Here is a 19,807-nt window from a genome sequence, read left to right as displayed (position 1 = left end):
GGATTTTCTCTCTCTGACTTTTCTGCCCCTCTCCTGCTCTCTCTCTCAAATATAAATAAATAAACTTTTAAAAAAAGTTAGATATAGCATTTTTTCTTTTTTAAAAGAAATATTTATTTAAGTAAGCTCTATGCCCAGTGTGGGGCTTGAACTCATGACCCTGAGATCTATTGCATGCTCTACCAACTGAGTCAGCCAGGTGCCCTCCCCTCTTAAAAAAAATTTTTTTTTTGGACCATATAAGCTCTTTAAAAAAATTTTTTTTTAATGTTTATTTTTGAGGTGGGGGGAGGGGCAGTGAGAGGGGGACAGAGGATCCGAGGTGGGCTCTGGGCCTATAGCAGACAGCCTGATGTGGGGCTTGAACTCATGAACCACGAGATCATTACCTGAACGGAAGTCCAACGCTTAACTGACTTAGCCACCCAGGTGCCCTCATATAAGCTCTTTTTATTACTACTTTGCTGGAACCTTGTAAGCAAGGTGTTAGGGCAACTTTTCCAAGAGGCTTTATTGGCTCTGCAAAGTCAACCTTAGTTCTTTAAAGCTACTTGGTCATATCTAAGTCTATGCATATCTCTTTCAAATATGACATGCTGGTCAAAGCTTTAATTACATGGCCAGTATTTCCAATGGTATCTGGTTATAAGGATCAGACTCTCGTTGAATCTATGTAAATAACTAACTATATTGCCATGAAAAGAATACTCAAGAACTTTCCAATTCTGGAGGAATCAGGTAGGGAGAAAAAGTCAGTGTTTCATCTTTGTTCACAAAGGTATATCTTATCAAATTGTTGATACTTTAAGAGAAAAAAGAAAAAGGTTTCCTAAAATCTGGAAAAGCAAAATGTTAGAAAACCAGTAGCTTTAAACAAGATGTCATAAAAATTAAAATATCCTCCTTGGTGCATTCAGTCCTATGTTATTCTTTTTTGCTTGAATACTGTTTTTCCACTAATTCTGAAAATTCTTACCCAGTTCAGTTGCATGATCTGAAAGTTATTAGAAACCTGTATTTTACAGCACTTGTCAGATTCTTTTCCATGAATTTCTCTGAAAATGAAACACATTTGCAGGAAGCTTTTGTAGAAGCATTTCAGTAAAACAGTAACTCTGTAAATGACAAAAGATTTTAAAATGTCTATTGTTAGAGAGCTGATGAAAGTTCATTACGATGGAATTGACAAGGAAATTCGGTTATTTTTGTGAATACATTTTAAGATAGTAACTAGAATTATCAATGTTAACATTATATCAATACCTATTAGATCTTCAGGAATTTCATACAGTTTTTGGAACACTTGTATTAATAACATATGCACACAAATATAATCTAAGAAGACTTAACATCACCTGTTTGACAATACCTCCCATGTAATTTAACATACCAGATAAGCCTATTTAGTTCACATCTTCCTTTTTATAAAGAGAAAACAAATCCTTTGAGATGTTCCAGGGACCATCTGGAAAACCCAAAGTGGGTTCAAGGTCAAAAAGACTTCATTTAGAATTTGATTTTGTGGAAGTTTGTTAAAAATATCAAAAGGTTTAGGGGTGCCTGGGTGGCTCAGTCAGTTAAGCACCCAACTTCAGCTCAGGTCATGATCTAGTGATTCATGAGTTCCAGCCCCGCATTGGGCTCTGTGCTCATACCTCAGAGCCTGGGGCCTGTTTCTGATTCTGTGTACCTCCCCCCCCCCCCTTCCCCCACTTGCACTCTGTCTCTCAAAAATAAATAAACATTAAAAATTTTTTTTTGTTTAAATATCAAAAGGCTTGGGGACACCTGTGTGGCTCAGTTGGTTAAGCGTCTGACTCTTGATTTCAGCTCAGGTCATGACCTCACCGTTTGTGAATTCAAGCCTTGCATCGGGCTCTGCACTGACAGTGTGGATCCTGCTTGGGATTCTCCTTCTCCCTCTCTCTCTCTCTCTCTGCTCCTTCCCAACTCATGCACTTTGTCTCTCTCTCTGTCTCTCTCACTCAAAATAAATAAATAAACTTAAAAAAATATCAGAAGTTTTAGATATGTCATCAACTGATGGAGGAGTTTCTTAGAGCCAGATCAGTAGCTAAGAGGGATGTGCAGTGATGGGGTTGGGGTTGTGTGGTGTTTTCATGGTGCACCTCATTGTGCAGAATTTTTCTTGTGGTTGGTAGGTGATGTAGTGTCAACCTAACTGGTTCTGTGACCAGCTCATCCTAACACAGGTGTCTTTGGGCTAAGTGGTAAGTGTTCTAACAGCTCTTAAATGCTTGACTTGTGCTCACCAATTTTTGTGACTCTTTTGGCCTGCAAGATTCCCATTAGCAATTAATCTTTATGTCATGTACATATTAACAGAAAGCAGTAGTATCTGAGGAACTGAAAGTGGACATCAGCATACCAAAGATCTGGGGACTGGGGAAAGTGTCCAACCACCAGACCTCAAAGAATGGGGACCGTGGACTGATTCTAAACAAATGGAGAACTGCAGCTGTGGCTGAGTCTGAAAACAGAACCAAAACCTGGGGAGTGGAAGTTTCTGCGAAATGGCTAACAGAAGGCCCTGTGTTTTACTAGCAGCAGTCCCCGAGGATCCTTGAGCTGGGGAAAGGGTTGAACCAGCAAACCCCAACAAATGGGGATTACAGGCTGGGGGCTCCCCATGGTGGGGAACTGTGGGTAGTGGTGCGCAGTTACTGCTGTTAACTGTGCACCACTGCCCACAGTTCCCACATAGATCTTGGGCTAGGATTAAGGGCTGGGGTTTTCCACTCAAAAACTCTGGAATTGCGGACTGAAGAGCCAATTAGATTGAGAGCTTGATGCAGAGAGCGGAGCACAGAACCAAAAGAGAAGTTACCCATGGCTCTTGGACATGGTGAGGAAGAACGTGAGTTCAGAGTGTATGTGGGGTACCACGCTCGTGTTTCTCAGTTTCCTCGAAGCCGTCGAAGTCTCCTTCAGTCCCCACTGCCGCGAAATCTGTTAAATAACAGAAATTCAACTGAGTAAATTTCAAGATCATCTAGCAAATAATGTAGAAAGGAACTTCACTGAGCTGCAGAAAAGGAAAGTTTTTAAAGGTGGAGAGGGAGAGGAAAAAGGAAATTATTCATAAAAATGAATTGTTTTAGGCCAGGTCACCTTCCTAAGGGCAACAGAAGGGGTCTATCAGCAGATTACCTCCTGGTGCTGACTGGGAAGTTCCAGATTGCCTGGTTGAAAGTCTCATTTCTGGCAGAAGCTGAAGCTGCAGTTAGGTTAGTTTAGATATGTCTTGGTGGGGTTTAGCATGAGTGACTCCATCTTGGGCCTGCTGTCTCCTTTCTAATGTGGGTTAAGTGGTTAAATAAATGAACATTCCAACAATTCACGTGAAAGGAAAGTACATAAACATTTGGAAAACATTTCAGAGTTGTTAATCGTTATTTCAAAACTATTTTTAAAATAATAAGAAAATTAGATTTTCTATACATCAGGCTAAAAAGTGAGGGAAAAAATTAAAAGGCTAAAAGTCCCTGGCCCAGCTTCGAGGGAACAGATATGTTTACTCTTAGGAGACTGGTAACAGAGGTCAGGTGCTGGTCAGACTGACTTAAGCTTAAGTCCTGGTGGCTGGTGGGTGTCTTTGGGCAAGTTGCTTGACCTCTGCAGGCCTCAGATTCCTCATCCAGAAAATGGAGACCTCAAAAGCTGTTCACAGGGCTGTTGGGGCCTGGCATACATTGAGTGTGTAGTTATTTGTATCACCTGGGAGCCCACGGTCACCACAGTTGTCATTATAAATCACAACTAGAGGATCCTGGGAAGATGGTGGCGTAGGAGGATGCTGGGCTCACCGCGCGTCCTGCTGATCACTTAGATTCCACATATACCTGCCTAAATAACCCAGAAGACCACCAGAAGACTAGCAGAATGGAGTCTCCGGAGCTAAGTGCAGATGAGAGGCCCACGGAAGAGGGTAGGAAGGGCGGCGAGGCGGTGCGCGCTCGACGGACCGGCGGGAGGGAGCCGGGGCGGAGGGGCGGCCCGCTGGCCAAGCAGAGCCCCCCGAGTCTGGCTTGCAAAAGCGGAGGGTCCGGACAGAGTGTGTTCCGACAGCAAGCGGGACTTGACATCTGGAAGGTTATAAGCTAACAGCTATGCTCGGAGATCGGGAGGGCTGGAGGACAATGGGAGGGAGAGTTGTTGAGACCCGGACGACAGAGCTCATCTTGGCGGGAACAAAGGCGCTCGCCAGCGCCATCTCCCTCGCCCATCCCCCAGCCAAAATCCCAAAGGGAACCAGTTCCTGCCAGGGAACTTGCTTGCTCCGAGAAATCACCCTACGCTGTGCTTCTGCGGAGCCAACCCTCCGGTGGGTCTCTCTCCCGGTGCCATAGGGCCCCTCCCGAAGTGGATCTCCGAAGGAAAAGAGAGCTGAGCCTGCCCCTCCTGCCCCTGGGCACCTTGCCGATCCACCCCAGCTAATACGCCGGATCCCCAGCACCACAAGCCTGGCAGTGTGCAAGTAGCCCAGACAGGCCACGCCACCCCACAGTGAATCCCGCCCCTAGGAGAGGGGAAGAGAAGGCACACACCAGTCTGACTGTGGCCCCAGTGGTGGGCTGGGGGCAGACATCAGGTCTGAATGCGGCCCCGCCCACCAACGCAAGTTATTCAAGACAGCACAGGGGAAGTGCCCCGCAGTCCCACACCATTCCAGGGACTATCCAAAATGACGAAACGGAAGAATTCCCCTCAGAAAAACGTTCAGGAAATAACAGCTAACGAACTGATCAAAAATGATTTAAACAATATAACAGAAAGTGAATTTAGAATAATAGTTATAAAATTAATCGCTGGGCTTGAAAACAGTATAAAGGACAGCAGAGAATCTCTTGCTACAGAGATCAAGGGACTAAGGAACAGTCAGGAGGAGCTAAAAAAAGCTATCAACGAGTTGCAAAATAAAATGGAGACAACTACGGCTCGGATTGAAGAGGCAGAGGAGAGAATAGGTGAACTAGAAGATAAAATTATGGAAAAGGAAGAAGCTGAGAAAAAGAGAGATAAAAAAAATCCAGGAGTATGAGGGGAAAATTAGAGAACTAAGTGAGACACTAAAGAGAAATAATCTATGCATAATTGGTATTCCAGAGGAGGAAGAGAGAGGGAAAGGTGCTGAAGGTGTACTTGAAGAAATAATAGCTGAGAACTTCCTGGATCTGGGGAAGGAAAAAGGCATTGAAATCCAAGAGGCACAGAGAGCTCCCTTCAGACGTAACTTGAATTGATCTTCTGCACGACATATCATAGTGAAAGTGGCAAAATACAAGGATAAAGAGAAAATTCTGAAAGCAGCTAGAGATAAATGTGCTCTAACATATAAAGGGAGACCTATAAGACTCGTGACCGATCTCTCTACTGAAACTTGACAGGCCAGAAAGGAATGGCAGGAGATCTTCAATGTGATGAACAGAAAAAATATGCAGCTGAGAATCCTTTATCCAGCAAGTCTGTCATTTAGAATAGAAGAAGAGATAAAGGTCTTCCCAAACAAACAAAAACTGAAGGAATTCATCATCACTAAACCAGCCCTACAAGAGATCCTAAGGGGGATCCTGTGAGACAAAGTACCAGAGACATCGCTATAAGCATGAAACATACGGACATCACAATGACTCTAAACCCATATCTTTCTATAATAACACTGAATGTAAATGGACTAAATGCGCCAACCAAAAGACATAGGGTATCAGAATGGATAAAAAAAAACAAGACCCATCTATTTTCTGTCTACAAGAGACTCATTTTAGACCTGAGGACACCTTCAGATTGAGAGTGAGGGGATGAAGAACTATTTATCATGTCACTGGAAATTAAAAGAACGCTGGAGTAGCCATACTCATATCGGACAAACTAGACTTTAAATTAAAGGCTGTAACAAGAGACGAAGAAGGGCATTATATAATAATCACAGGGTCTATCCATCAGGAAGAGCTAACAATTATAAATGTCTGTGCACCGAAAACCAGAGCCCCCAAATATATAAAACAATTACTCACAAACATAAGCAACCTTATTGATAAGAATGTGGTAATTGCAAGGGATTTTAACACTCCACTTACAGAAATGGATAGATCATCTAGACACACGGTCAATAAAGAAACAAGGGCCGTGAATGATACATTGGATCAGATGGACTTGACAGATATATTTAGAACTCTGCATCCCAAAGCAACAGAATATACTTTCTTCTCGAGTGCACATGGAACATTCTCCAAGATAGATCACATACTGGGTCACAAAAGAGTCCTTCATAAGTATACAAGAATTGAAATTATACCATGCATACTTTCAGACCACAATGCGATGAAGCTTGAAATCAACCACAGGAAAAAGTCTGGAAAACCTCCAAAAGCATGGAGGTTAAAGAACACCCTACTAAAGAATGAATGGGTCAACCAGGCAATTAGAGAAGAGATTTAAAAATATATGGAAACAAATGAAAATGAAAATGCGACAATCCAAATCCAAACGCTTTGGGATGCAGCGAAGTCAGTCCTGAGAGGAAAATACATTGCAATCCAGGCCTATCTCAAGAAACAAGAAAAATCCCAAATACAAAATCTAACAGCACACCTAAAGGAAATAGAAGCAGAACAGCAAAGACAGCCTAAATCCAGCAGAAGAAGAGAAATAATAAAGATCAGAGCAGAAATAAACAATATAGAATCTAAAAAAACTGTAGAGCAGATCAACGAAACCAAGAGTTGGTTTTTTGAAAAAATAAACAAAATTGATAAACCTCTAGCCAGGCTTCTCAAAAAGAAAAGGGAGATGACCCAAATAAAATAAAATCTCCCTCAGAGATACAAGCAATTATCAGGGAATACTATGGAAAATTTTATGCCAACAAACTGGACAACCTGGAAGAAATGGACAAATTCCTAAACACCCACACGCTTCCAAAACTCAATCAGGAGGAAATAGAAAGCTTGAACAGACCCATAACCAGCGAATAAATTGAATCAGTCATCAAAAATCTCCCAACAAATAAGAGTCCAGGACCAGATGGCTTCCCAGGGGAGTTCTACCAGACGTTTAAAGCAGAGATAATACCTATCCTTCTCAAGCTATTCCAAAAAATGGAAAGGGAAGGAAAACTTCCAGACTCATTTTATGAAGCCAGTATTACTTTGATTCCTAAACCAGACAGAGACCCAGTCAAAAAAGAGAACTACAGGCCAATATCCTGATGAATATGGATGCAAAAATTCTCAATAAGATACTAGCAAATCGAATTCAACAGCATATAAAAAGAATTATTCACCATGATCAAGTGGGATTCATTCCTGGGATGCAGGGCTGGTTCAACATTCGCAAATCAATGTAATACATCACATTAATAAAAGAAAAGATAAGAACCATATGATCCTGTCAATCGATGCAGAAAAGGCCTTTGACAAAATTCAGCAACCTTTCTTAATAAACACCCTCAAGAAAGTCGGGATAGAAGGAACATACTTAAACATCATAAAAGCCATTTATGAAAAGCCCACAGCTAACATCATCCTCAATGGGGAAAAACTGAGAGCTTTTTCCCTGAGATCAGGAACACGACAGGGATGTCCACTCTCACCGCTGTTGTTAAACATAGTGTTGGAAGTTCTAGCATCAGCAATCACACAACAAAAGGAAATCAAAGGCATCCAAATTGGCAAAGATGAAGTTAAGCTTTCACTTTTTGCAGATGACATGATATTATACATGGAAAATCTGATAGACTCCACCAGAAGTCTGCTAGAACTGATACATGAATTTAGCAAAGTCGCAGGATACAAAATCAATGTACAGAAATCAGTTGCATTCTTATGCACTAATAATGAAGCAACAGAAAGACAAATAAAGAAACTGATCCTATTCACAATTGCACCAAGAAGCATAAAATACCTAGGAATAAATCTAACCAAAGATGTACAAGATCTGTATGCTGAAAACTATAGAAACCTTATGAAGGAAATTGAAGAAGATATAAAGAAATGGAAAAACTTCCATGCTCATGGATTGGAAGAATAAATATTGTCAAAATGTCAATACTACCCAAAACTATCTACACATTCAATGCAATCCCAATCAAAATTGCACCAGCATTCTTCTCAAAACTAGAACAAGCAATCGTAAAATTCATATGGAACCAGAAAAGGCCCCGAATAGCCAAAGTAATTTTGAAGAAGAAGACCAAAGCAGGAGGCATCACAATCCCAGACTTTAGCCTCTACTACAAAGCTGTAATTATCAAGACAGCATGGTATTGGCACAAAAACAGACACATAGACCAATGGAATAGAATAGAAACCTCAGAACTAATCCCACAAACGTATGGCCAACTAATCTTTGACAAAGCAGGAAAGAATATCCAATGGAAAAAAGACAGTCTCTTTAACAAATGGTGCTGGGAGAACTGGACAGCAACGTACAGAAGATTGAAACTAGACCACTTTCTCACACCATTCACAAAAATAAACTCAAAATGGATAAAGGACCTGAATATGAGACAGGAAACCATCAAAACACTAGAGGAGAAAGCAGGAAAAGACCTCTCTGACCTCAGCCGTAGCAATTTCTTACTTGACACATCCCCAAAGGCAAGGGAATTAAAAGCAAAAATGAACTACTGGGACCTTATGAAGATAAAAAGCTTCTGCACAGCAAAGGAAACAACCAACAAAAGTAAAAGGCAACCAACGGAATGGGAAAAGATATTTGCAAATGACATATCAGACAAAGGGCTAGTATCCAAAATCTATAAAGAGCTCACCAAACTCCACACCCGAAAAACAAATAACCCAGTGAAGAAATGGGCAGAAAACATGAATAGACACTTCTCTAAAGAAGACATCCAGATGGCCAACAGGCACATGAAAAGATGCTCAACGTCGCTCCTTATCAGGGAAATACAAATCAAAACCACACTCAGATATCACCTCACGCCAGTCAGAGTGGCCAAAATGAACAAATCAGGAGACTATAGATGCTGGAGAGGATGTGGAGAAACGGGAACCCTCTTGCACTGTTGGTGGGAATGCAAATTGGTGCAGCCACTCTAGAAAGCAGTGTGGAGGTTCCTCAGAAAATTGAAAATAGACCTACCCTATGACCCAGCAATAGCACTGCTAGGAATTTACCCAAGGGATACAGGAGTACTGATGCATAGGGGCACTTGTACCCCAATGTTTATAGCAGCACTCTCAACAATAGCCAAATTATGGAAAGAGCCTAAATGTCCATCAACTGATGAATGGATAAAGAAATTGTGGTTTATATACACAATGGAATACTACGTGGCAATGAGAAAGAATGAAATATGGCCTTTTGTAGCAACATGGATGGAACTGGAGAGTGTTATGCTAAGTGAAATAAGCCATACAGAGAAAGACAGCTACCATATGTTTTCACTCTTATGTGGATGCTGAGAAACTTAACAGAAACCCATGGGGGAGGGGAAGGAAAAAAAAAAAGAGGTTAGAGTGGAAGAGAGCCAAAGCATAAGAGACTGTTAAAAACTGAGAACAAACTGAGGGTTGATGGGGGGTGGGAGGGAGGGGAGGGTGGGTGATGGGTATTGAGGAGGGCACCTTTTGGGATGAGCACTGCGTGTTGTATGGAAACCAATTTGACAATAAACTTCATATATTGAAAAAAAAATCACAACTAAAATGGAGAGGATTTTGGCAATGCAGAGCAAAAGCTATTTAAAAAGCTGTAAAATTTCCCTCCTGGAAGTTAAGGAATTATGTCGAAAGGAGAACAGGTTAATTTTCAGATGTATGTAGCATCATTTCTTACAACAGGAAAAAAAGAGGAAATGGGAAGAAATCGGAAATGAAGTTACATGAAAAAAGAAGAAACAACCAAAAAATATTCATATGTTCGTAACCCTAATGAAGCTCTGTGTTGGTTAGATGTGGCCTGGACATTGTAATTATCATGTGTTGAATACCTGCTTTGTTGCAGATTCTGTGGCAACACATTACATATATTATTAACTTTAGCCTTCCCAGCAGTACTGTGAAGGACATGCTGTTACAAGTGTGGTTTTTATCAAGAAATGTGTGTATTTGGTTTTCATCTTGCACAGGGGCTTCTAAAACACTTGCAATTTCCTCAGTGGAGAGAGCTGCCAAAGTGTCCCTTGTTATGTTAATTAGGTGACCTTTGGCCTCTACCGAAGGGTGGGACTGGTGACTTGGAGAACCCACCCTGTGATTTGAATGTTGGAACTCTCAGTCCCACAGCCAGCATCTGGGGAAGGGAGAGGGGCTGGAGGTTGAATCAGTCATAAACGACCAATGGTTTAATCAATTGCCTTGGTAATGAAGTCTCCATAGAAACTGAAAGGATGGGGTTCAGAGAGCTTCTGGGTTGGTGAACACTTGGAGATTTGGGGAGAGTGGCAGCCTGGGAGAGGACATGGGAGCTCCACATCCTTTCCCTGTGTCTTGCCTTGTGCATCTCTGCCATCTGGCTGTTCCTCAGTTATACCCTCTTATAATACACCAGTAATCTAGTAGTAAAATGTTTCTCTGAGTTCTGTGAGCTGCTCTAGTAAATTAATGGAACGTGAGAAGGGGGTCTTGGGAACCTCCAATCCATAGCTGGTCGGTCCGAGGCACAGGTGGTACCTTGTGCTGGTGACTGACATCTGAAGGCAGAGTCAGTCTTGTGGGACTGAGCCCCTATCTGTGGCATCTGACACTGTCTCTAGGTACAGAGTGTCAGAATTGAGTTGAATTGTAGGACACCCAGCTGGTGTCTGAGAATTGCTTGGTAGTGTGGGAACCTTCACCCAATAATGGAAATTGAGTGTAGAACCTTTGGACTCATAATTTATTGATGAGGAAGCTGAGAAAGGGTGTGATTCAAATTCCAGTTGGTCTAACTTGGAGTCCAGACACTTAACCCACCATGTTACACCCTTGGTCCCAAACACTGCTTTCACTAGAAGACACTCTTCAGAAGGAAAGGACAGAAAAAGTGAGTATAACTTTCTTTAGTGTAGAGGGGGGACAACTTTCAATAGATTATTAAGAGTGATATATTGTGGGTTTTGTATTTACCAAGAGCTAACTAAATAAGGGTACATTAGGGTAAACCTTAAAATGAGGGATTTAGGGGCATCTGGGTGGCTCAGTTAGTTAAGTTTCTGACTCTGACTGTTGATTTCAGCTCAGGTCATGATCTCATGGTTCTTGAGCCCATGTTGGGCTCTGTGCTGACAGAGTGGAGCCTGCTTGGGATTCTCTCTCCCCCTCTCTCTGCCCCTCCCCTGCTTGTGTGTGCACACACTCTCTCTAAATAAATATCTTTTAAAAATAATAAAATGAGGGATTTAGGCTGGCTACAGTGAAAAATTTCCTGAATTAACCATTCACATGAGTTCCTTGGGAGCCCTAAAATAAGCTTTCGTATTACAAAATAAAAGAGGCTAGATTATTATCTTTCTCATTGTGTTATTAAATGGTTTCTCTCTCTCTCTCTCTCTCTCTCTCTTTTTGGCCTAGAAGCTAGAGGGCAAATTAATTTCTCTTTTGTACCATATAATAGTATAAATGAGGAGGTTGGTCTAAATGAAACATTTTGCTTTCACTTTAACCAATAATAGTTCTCTTTGTTTGCCTACCATATTGGCAGGTGTAAATGTAGAATGTGCATCGTCTTTAGATTGTCCTAAGAGCATCTAGTAAAGTGGTAAGCTCTAAGCTTAGGGACTCTGGAGTGGTGGGACTTCTCCCTTCAGACTGAGGCTCATCTTGTCTTCTGCTGGAAGCAGAAGGAGATTCAGAAGTCCAAACCAAAGTGATAGAAGGCAGAGCATCTCAAACTTTACAGGGCATGCAAATCCCCACAGAACCTTGCTCACCCGGTGTCCTGACTTCTCCCGAGCTGCACTCGTAGGGGGGTGGGATTAACATGATTGAAGAAAGTTTGGACTTTGGAATCACACAAATTGATTGGGTTCACACAGTGATTTTGCAGAACCTTGGCCATGCACAATTATCTAATGCTTGTGAGCCTCCATTTTTTCATGTGCTAAATGGAGAAAATACCCAGATTGTGAGGTTGACATATTGTCAAATGGAAGATATGTGAAACTAGTAAATTCAGGGCCTGCCACACCTTAGCACATGATGAATGTAAGGTCCTACTTAGTCCAGGTACACACAGGACATGAATGATGTTAACCAAATTCTGTTTTATAGTAGAGGCACATGACGTGAATGATGTTAACCAAATTCTGTTTTACAGTAGAGGCACATGTACAAAAGGGCAACTCTTGTGTGTGTGTGTGTGTGTGTGTGTGTGTGTGTGTGAGTGCACGCACGTGCGCACGTGTTCAGGCACGCATGTGCGTGCAAGCACAGTTATGTGTTCACAGAGTAAGGAATGAGACACCCTAGAACCTTAGAGGGCAGGCATTCGAGAAGCACTCCTGTGAAGTTTACACAGGTGCCCTTTGTCTTTTATGTAGTCTTTCAGATGCTTTTTTTTTCTGCTTTTTAAAACTTTTTTTTCTAATTCTTAGCAGACTTAGATAAAAAAAGGCATGTAGAGCTGAAGATGGACCAAGCGTTGCTGCTCATCCATAACGGACTACATGGAACAAACCTGACTGTCTACTGGAATTCTGAACGCTGTTATCATGTAGGTATTATGTTCATGTTCACAGTTTTGTTTGCTTTGGGCTGTTTGATATGATCCTCAGTGCTCTCACAGTTGTTTTCTTGTTAACTTCAGTTCTATAGGTAAGGAAACAAACAGACTGTATACCGGAAGATGTATAATCAGGGAGAATGCCTAGCAGTGAACAATGCCAGTCTCTTAACTTTCCCCCCACCCATCTTTTGAAAACTCAGTTCTCAGTGATGAGAAAAAGGGATAGACCATATTTTATTTTACTCCTCTAACGCATAATCCTCTTGTTGGACCAGAGAAGAAAGGAGTGGGACACCTGGGTATTCTCCAGGGGCAAAGGTCGTGAGGACAATGGGGAAGCTCAGGTTGAGGCATGGCAGTTATTCCAGGGATCTGCCCTCCTGATGATAAAGGATTCATTTTTATTAAGTTCTTTATTTTAATTCCAGTACAGTTAACGTACAGTATTATATTAGTTTCAAGTGTACAATATAGTGATTCAACAGTTCTGTACATTGCTTAGTGCTTATCAAGATCTGTGTATTCTTTTTAAAAAAACTTTTTTAATGTTTATTTATTTTTGAGAGAGAGAGAAGAGAGAAGAGAGAAGTTTTGAGAGACTAGCAGGGGAAGGGCAGACAGAGAAGGAGACAGAGAATCTGAAGCAGGCTCTGTGCTGTCAGTTGAAAGCCTGACATGGGGCTCGAACCCGTGAACCGAGAGATCGTGACCTGAGCTGAAGTTGGACACTCAACTGACTGACCCACCCAGGCGCCCCAAGATCAGTGTACTCTTATCCCTTCACCTATTTCACCCATCTCCCACCCACCTCCCTCTGATAACCATCAGTTTGTTCTCTATGGTTAAGAGTCTGTTTCTTGGTTTGTCAATCTCTCCTTTTTTTTTTTTTCAATTGTTGATAAAGGGTTTATTTTATCTCAAGGTACAATTACTAGACCTTGCTACTTTTGAAGTACAAGACTGTTCTTACAGGTAAAATAAAATCATCTTCATTTCCAAATTGAGCACTTCAGTGTACTACCTTCAGAGGAGGAATTTTAATGTATAGATTTTCCTCCCATGGATTGCATCCCCCTGTAAATTGAAAATACTTTAAGGCAAAAATGCATTGAATACACGTAACTTACTGAACATCATAGTGTAGTCCAGCCTTCCTTACACATGCTCAGAGCACTTACACTAGCCCACAGCTTCTCAGTCACTGACCCCCAGGGTTGCATGGCTGACTAGACTTTGTTTTGCTGCTGCTGACTTCCATCATGACAGAGGGTCCTACTGCATAGTGCTAGCCCAGGAAAAGATGAAAATTCAAAATTCCAAGTACAGTTTCTACTGAATGCATATTGCTTTCATACTATGATAAAGTTGAATAACCATAAATCAAACTACAGTAAGTGAGAGACTGTTTAGGGACCTGTTTGCCATAAATAGCTTTTAAAAAACAAACAAACAAACAAACAAATCCCCAGTGTGCATACCAGCTGAAGTTTAATCTGTTTGATTAAACTCACTGAGAGCTCTACAAAGTCATATGAAGCAAAGAAAATGTATAGTGTTAAAAAAATATATAGCAAAGACAAAGGAAAGCTTTATCAGTCTATGTGAAGGACCTAAAAGAAACTTGAAAAAAATATCAATAATAGCTGAATTTCAAAGCCACAAGAATCATAGATAATTCAGAGAATGAGCAAAATGTCTTCTAAACAGACAATAAAGGCCTAAAATTTACAGAAAAACAATGTGAGGGGGAAAAAAGAGTGAATTGCCAGGGTATTAGCCATAGGACAACTAAAGCATCTTTAGAATAAAAACAGTAGAATAATTGATACAAAACAGTGATGCTGGTGACAGTAAAGAATCAAAAAACAGAATTAGCTACCTGAGACCAGCTCGGGGAAAAAAACTGCTAATTTATTTACAAGAGCGTGGAGATAATTTTGTTTTAGGAAAATGTGTAAAGGGGTGGTAGAGTTTTCCACAACATAGTTGTAGAAAATGTCCCATAATTCCAGAGAAGACTTTATAGTCTGGAAATTGGAAAGACACTTTATGAGCCTGTAATGGTTAACCAGAAAATAGAATTGAGATATAACCTGTTTTACATTTGGAACATTAATGATAATTTTTAAATCTTTAAGCAAATATAGAAATACATATTCAAAGGAATGCAAATTTTAATAATTTGTACCATAAGCCAGATAATAAATACCTGGGAATGGTGGGCTTACCAGTTGAAGATATGTCCTCAAGATAAGTTATCTGGCTAAATGAGAATTTCCTTTCCTTAAAGTAGAAACACTTAAGAGACATACACATTAAAAAACACATAAACATTAAAAAAAACGTGTCGACTAGATTTCATAGCTTCAAGACAGCTAAAGATCCCATGTGTCAGCAAGTGATTTGTGTGTGTGTGTGTGTGCTTTAAAAGAGAACAAAAATGGGAAGAAGGTTAGTATTGTAATGTTAAATATGAGTAATTATTATAGCTGACTTAAAGTAAGGTGTAAATGACAAAAAAAAGAAAACAAAAATTGTTTTTTAGCATCATAAACAGTATTCCTCAGCAGATCTGGAGGTGGTGAGAAGGGAGAAGCAGTGAGTGGGAGACAGAAATCCTGGGCTTTCATTGCAGTGAAGGAATCCAAAGTGGTGATCTGTTACTTTTGACTGTTAATTATTTTCAGATGTAAATTAGTATAAGCAAGGCCATTTAGTTTTCTTTTTTTCCCTTAGGTAGATATGTTCTAAGTATGGTAAATATAATAATGTTACTGTATCTTTAAAATATTAAAAAAGAAGAATATACAGGGGCGTCTGGGTGGCTCAGTTGGTTCAGCAACTGACTTCAGCTCAGGTCATAATCTCATGGCTTGTGAGTTCAAGCCCTGAATTGGGCTCTGTGGTGACAGCTCAGAACCTAGAGCCTGCTTTGGATTCTGTGTCTCCCTCTCTCTCTCTCTGCCCCTCCCCTGCTCACACTCTGTGTCTCTCTCTCTCAAAAAATAAATAAACATTAAAAAAAAAAAAAAAAAAGGAACAACATCAGAATCATAGGGGTCCCAGAAGATGAAGAGAGAGAAAATGGGGTAGAAAGGTTATGTGAGCAAATCATAGCAGAAAACTTTCCTGACTTGGGGAAAGATACAGGCATCAAAATCCAGGAAGCACAGAGGACTCCCATTAGATTTAACAAAAATCAACCATCGACAAGGCATATCATAGTCAAATTCACAAAATACTTAGGCAAGTAGAGAATCATGAAAGCAGCAAGGGAAAAAAAAGTCCTTAACCTACAAGGAAACACAGAAGCAGACCTATTTGCAGCAGACCGGGTTTGCAGCAGATCTATCTACAGAAAATTGGCAGGCCAGAAAGGAGTGGCAGGATATATTCAATGTGCTGAATTAGAAAAAAATGCAAACAAGAATTCTTTATCCAGCAAGGCTGTCATTAAAAATAGAAGGAGAGATTAAAAGTTTCCCAGACAAACACGAATTAAAGGAGTTTGTCACCACTAAACCAGCCCTGCAAGAAATTTTAAGGGGGACTCTCTGAGGGGAGAAAAGACAAAAAAAAAAAGACCAAAATCAACAAAGACTAGAAAGGACCAGAGAACACCACCAGAAACTCCCAACTCTACAAGAAACATAATGGCAATAAATTCATATCTTTCAGTAGTCACTTTAAATGTCAGTGGACCAAATGCTCCAATCAAAAGACATAGGGTAATAGAATGGATAAGAAAACAAGATCCATCTATATGCTGTTTACAAGAGACCCACTTTAGACCTAAAGACACCTTCAGATTGAAAGTAAAGGGATGGAGAACCATCTATCAGGTTAATGGTCAACAAAAGAAAGCAGGAGTAGCCACACTTACATCAGACAATCTAGACTTCAAAATAAAGACTGTAACAAGAGATGAAGAAGGACATTATATCATAATTAAGGGGTCTATCCATCAGGAAGACTTAACAATTGTAAACATTTATGTGCCAAATGTGGAATCACCCAAATATATAAATCAATTAATCACAGACATAAAGAAACTCATTGATAATAATACCATAATAGTAGGGGACTTCAACACCCTACTCACAGCAATGGACAGATCATCTAAACAGAAAATCAACAAGGAAACAATGTCTTTGAATGACAAGGAAACAATGTCTTTGAATGACACACTGGACCACATGGACTTAACAGATATATTCAGAACATTTCATCCTAAAGCAGCGGAATACACATTCTTCTCCAGTGCACATGGAATGTTTTCCAGAATAGGTAATTACTGGGACGTAAATCATCCCTCAACAAGTACAAAAAATCGAGATCATACTGTGCATATTTTCAGACCACAACGTTATGAAACTTGAAATCAACCACAAGAAAAAATTTGGAAAGGTAACACATACTTGGAGACTAAAGAAAGTCTTACTAAAGAATGGATGGGCTAACCAAGATGTTAAAGAGGAAATTAAAAAGTACTTGGAAGCCAATGGAAATGATAACACCACAGCCTAAAACCTCTGGGATGCAGCAAAGGCGGTCATAAGAGGAAAGTATATAGCAATCCAGGCCTTCCTAAAGAAGGAAGATAGGTCTCAGATACATCAACCTAACCTTACACTTTAAAGAGCTGGAAAAAGAACAGCAAATAAAACCCCAAACCAGCAGCAAACAGGAAATAATAAAGATTAGAGCAGAAATCAATGCTATTGAAACCAAAAAAAAAAAACAACACAAAAAAACAGTAGAATAGATCAATAAAACCAGAAGCTGGTTCTTTGCAAGAATTAACAAAATTGATAAACCACTAGCCAGTTTTATCAAAAAGAAAAAGGAAAGGACCCAAATACATAAAATCAAGAATGAAAGAGGAGAGATCACAACCAACACAGCAGAAATACAAACAATAATGAGAGAATATTATGAACAATTACACACCAATAAAATGGGCAATCTGGAAGAAATGGACAAATTCCTAGAAACATATAAACTACCAAAACTGAAACAGGAAGAAATAGAAAATTTGAACAGACCCATAGCCAGTAAAGAAATTGAATTAGGAATCAAAAATCTCCCAAAAAACAAGAGTCCAGGGCCAGATGGTTTTCCAGGGGAATTCTACCAAACATTTAAGGAAGAGTTAACACCTATTCTCTTGGAGCTTTTCCAAAAAAATAGAAGTGGAAGGAAAACTTCCAAACTCTTTCTATGAAGCCAGCATTACCTTGATTCCAAAATCAAAGACCCCACTAAAAAGGAGAACTGTAGACCAGTTTCCCTGATGAACATGGATGCAAAAATCCTCAACAAGATATTAGCCAACCAGACCCAACAATACATTAAAAAAATTATTCCCCATGACCAAGTGGGATTTATACCTGGAACGCAGGGCTGGTTCAATATCTGCAAAACAATGTGAATCACATTGATTGATTTTCACATCAATAAAAGAAAGGACAAGAGCCACACGATCCTCTCAATAGATGCAGAAAAAGCATTTGACAAAATACAGCATCCTTTCTTGATAAAAACCCTCAAGAAAGTAGGAATAGAAGGATCATACCTCGAGATCATAAAAGCCATATATGAAAGATCCAATGCTAATATCATCCTCAATGGGGAAAAAATGAGAGCTTTCCCTCTAAGGTCTGGAACAAGGCAGGGATGTCCACTTTCGCCACTGTTATTCAACATAGGATTGGAAGTCTTAGCCTCAGCAATCAGACAACACAAAGAAATAAAAGGCATCCAGATCAGCCAGGAGGAGGTCAAACTTTCAGTCTTCGCAGATGACATGATACTTTATATGGAAAACCCAAAAGATTCTGCCAAAAAACTGCTAGAACTGATCCATGAATTCAGCAAAGTTGCAGGATATAAAATCAATACACAGAAATCAGTTGCATTCTTATACATCAACAGTGAAGCAACAGAAAGAGAAATCAAGGAATCGATCCCATTTGCAGTTGCACAAAAAAAACCCATAAAATACCTAGGAATAAATCTAACCAAAGAGGTGAAAAATCTATACACTGAAAACCATAGAAAGCTTATGAAAGAAATTGAAGACACAAAAAAATGGAAAAAGATTGCATGCTCCTGGATAGGAAGAACAAATATTGTTCAAATGTCAATACTACCCAAAGCACTCTACATATTCAATGCAATAGCTATCAAAATAACACCAGCATTCTTCACAGAGCTAGAACAAACAATCCCAAAATTTGTATGAAACCAGAAAAGACCCCGAATAGCCAAAGCAGTCTTGAAAAAGAAAACCAAATCAGGAGGCATCACAATCCCGGACTTCAAGCTGTGTTTGTTACAAAGCTGTAATCATCAAGACAGTATGGTACTGGCACAAAAACAGACACTCAGGTCAATGGAACAGAATAGAGCACTCAGAAATGGACCCACAAACGAATGGCCAACTAATCTTTGACAAAGCAGGAAAGAATATCCAATGGAATAAAGACAGTCTCTTCAGCAAGTGGTGCTGGGAAAACTGGACAGCAACATGCAGAAGAATGAACCTGGACCACTTTCTTACACCATACACAAAAATAAACTCAAAATGGATGAAAGACCTCAATGTAAGACAGGAAACCATCAAAATCCTCGAGGAGAAAGCAGGCAAAAACCTATTTGACCTCAGCTGCAGCAACTTCTTACTCAACACGTCTCTCTCTGGAGGCAAGGGAAACAAAAGCGAAAATGAACTATTGGGACCTCATCAAAATAAGAAGCTTCTGCACACTGAGGGAAATAATCAGCAAAACTAAAAGGCAACTGACAGAATGGGAGAAGCTATTTGCAAATGACATATCAGATAAAGGGTTAGTATACAAAATTTATAAATAACTTATCAAACTCCCCACCCAAAAAACAGAATCCAGTGAAGAAATGGGCAAAAGACATGAATAGACACTTCTCCAAAGAAGACATCCAGATGGCCAACTGACACATGAGAAAACGCTCAACATCACTCCTCAGGGAAATACAAATCAAACCCACAATGAGATACCACCTCACTCCTGTCAAAAGGGTTGACATTATCAACTTAGGCAATGATAGATGTTGGGAAGGATGCAGAGAAAGAGGATCTCTT

At 40.1% G+C, this 19,807-nt stretch overlaps 1 protein-coding gene across 3 annotated transcripts in view; it reads left to right on the top strand.

Moving 5' to 3' along the window:
- The window catches only part of HGSNAT (heparan-alpha-glucosaminide N-acetyltransferase), a 52,080-nt gene that overhangs the window by 7,223 nt on the left and 25,050 nt on the right, over positions 1–19,807 (top strand). For 2 of the 3 annotated variants that reach the window (XM_042983335.1, XM_042983336.1), the window contains exon 2: positions 12,560–12,675. In XM_042983335.1, coding sequence (XP_042839269.1) covers positions 12,560–12,675 — 116 coding nt within the window. Of the gene's footprint in view, positions 1–12,556; positions 12,676–19,807 lie in introns of all 3 variants that reach the window. The other variant, XM_042983334.1, reaches the window with a different exon arrangement.

The sequence above is a fragment of the Panthera tigris genome, chromosome B1 (genome assembly GCF_018350195.1).
Source record: "Panthera tigris isolate Pti1 chromosome B1, P.tigris_Pti1_mat1.1, whole genome shotgun sequence".
NCBI lineage: Eukaryota > Metazoa > Chordata > Mammalia > Carnivora > Felidae > Panthera > Panthera tigris.
The sequence above is the reverse complement of the archived record's forward strand: the minus strand, read 5'-3'. Positions and strand labels throughout refer to the sequence as shown.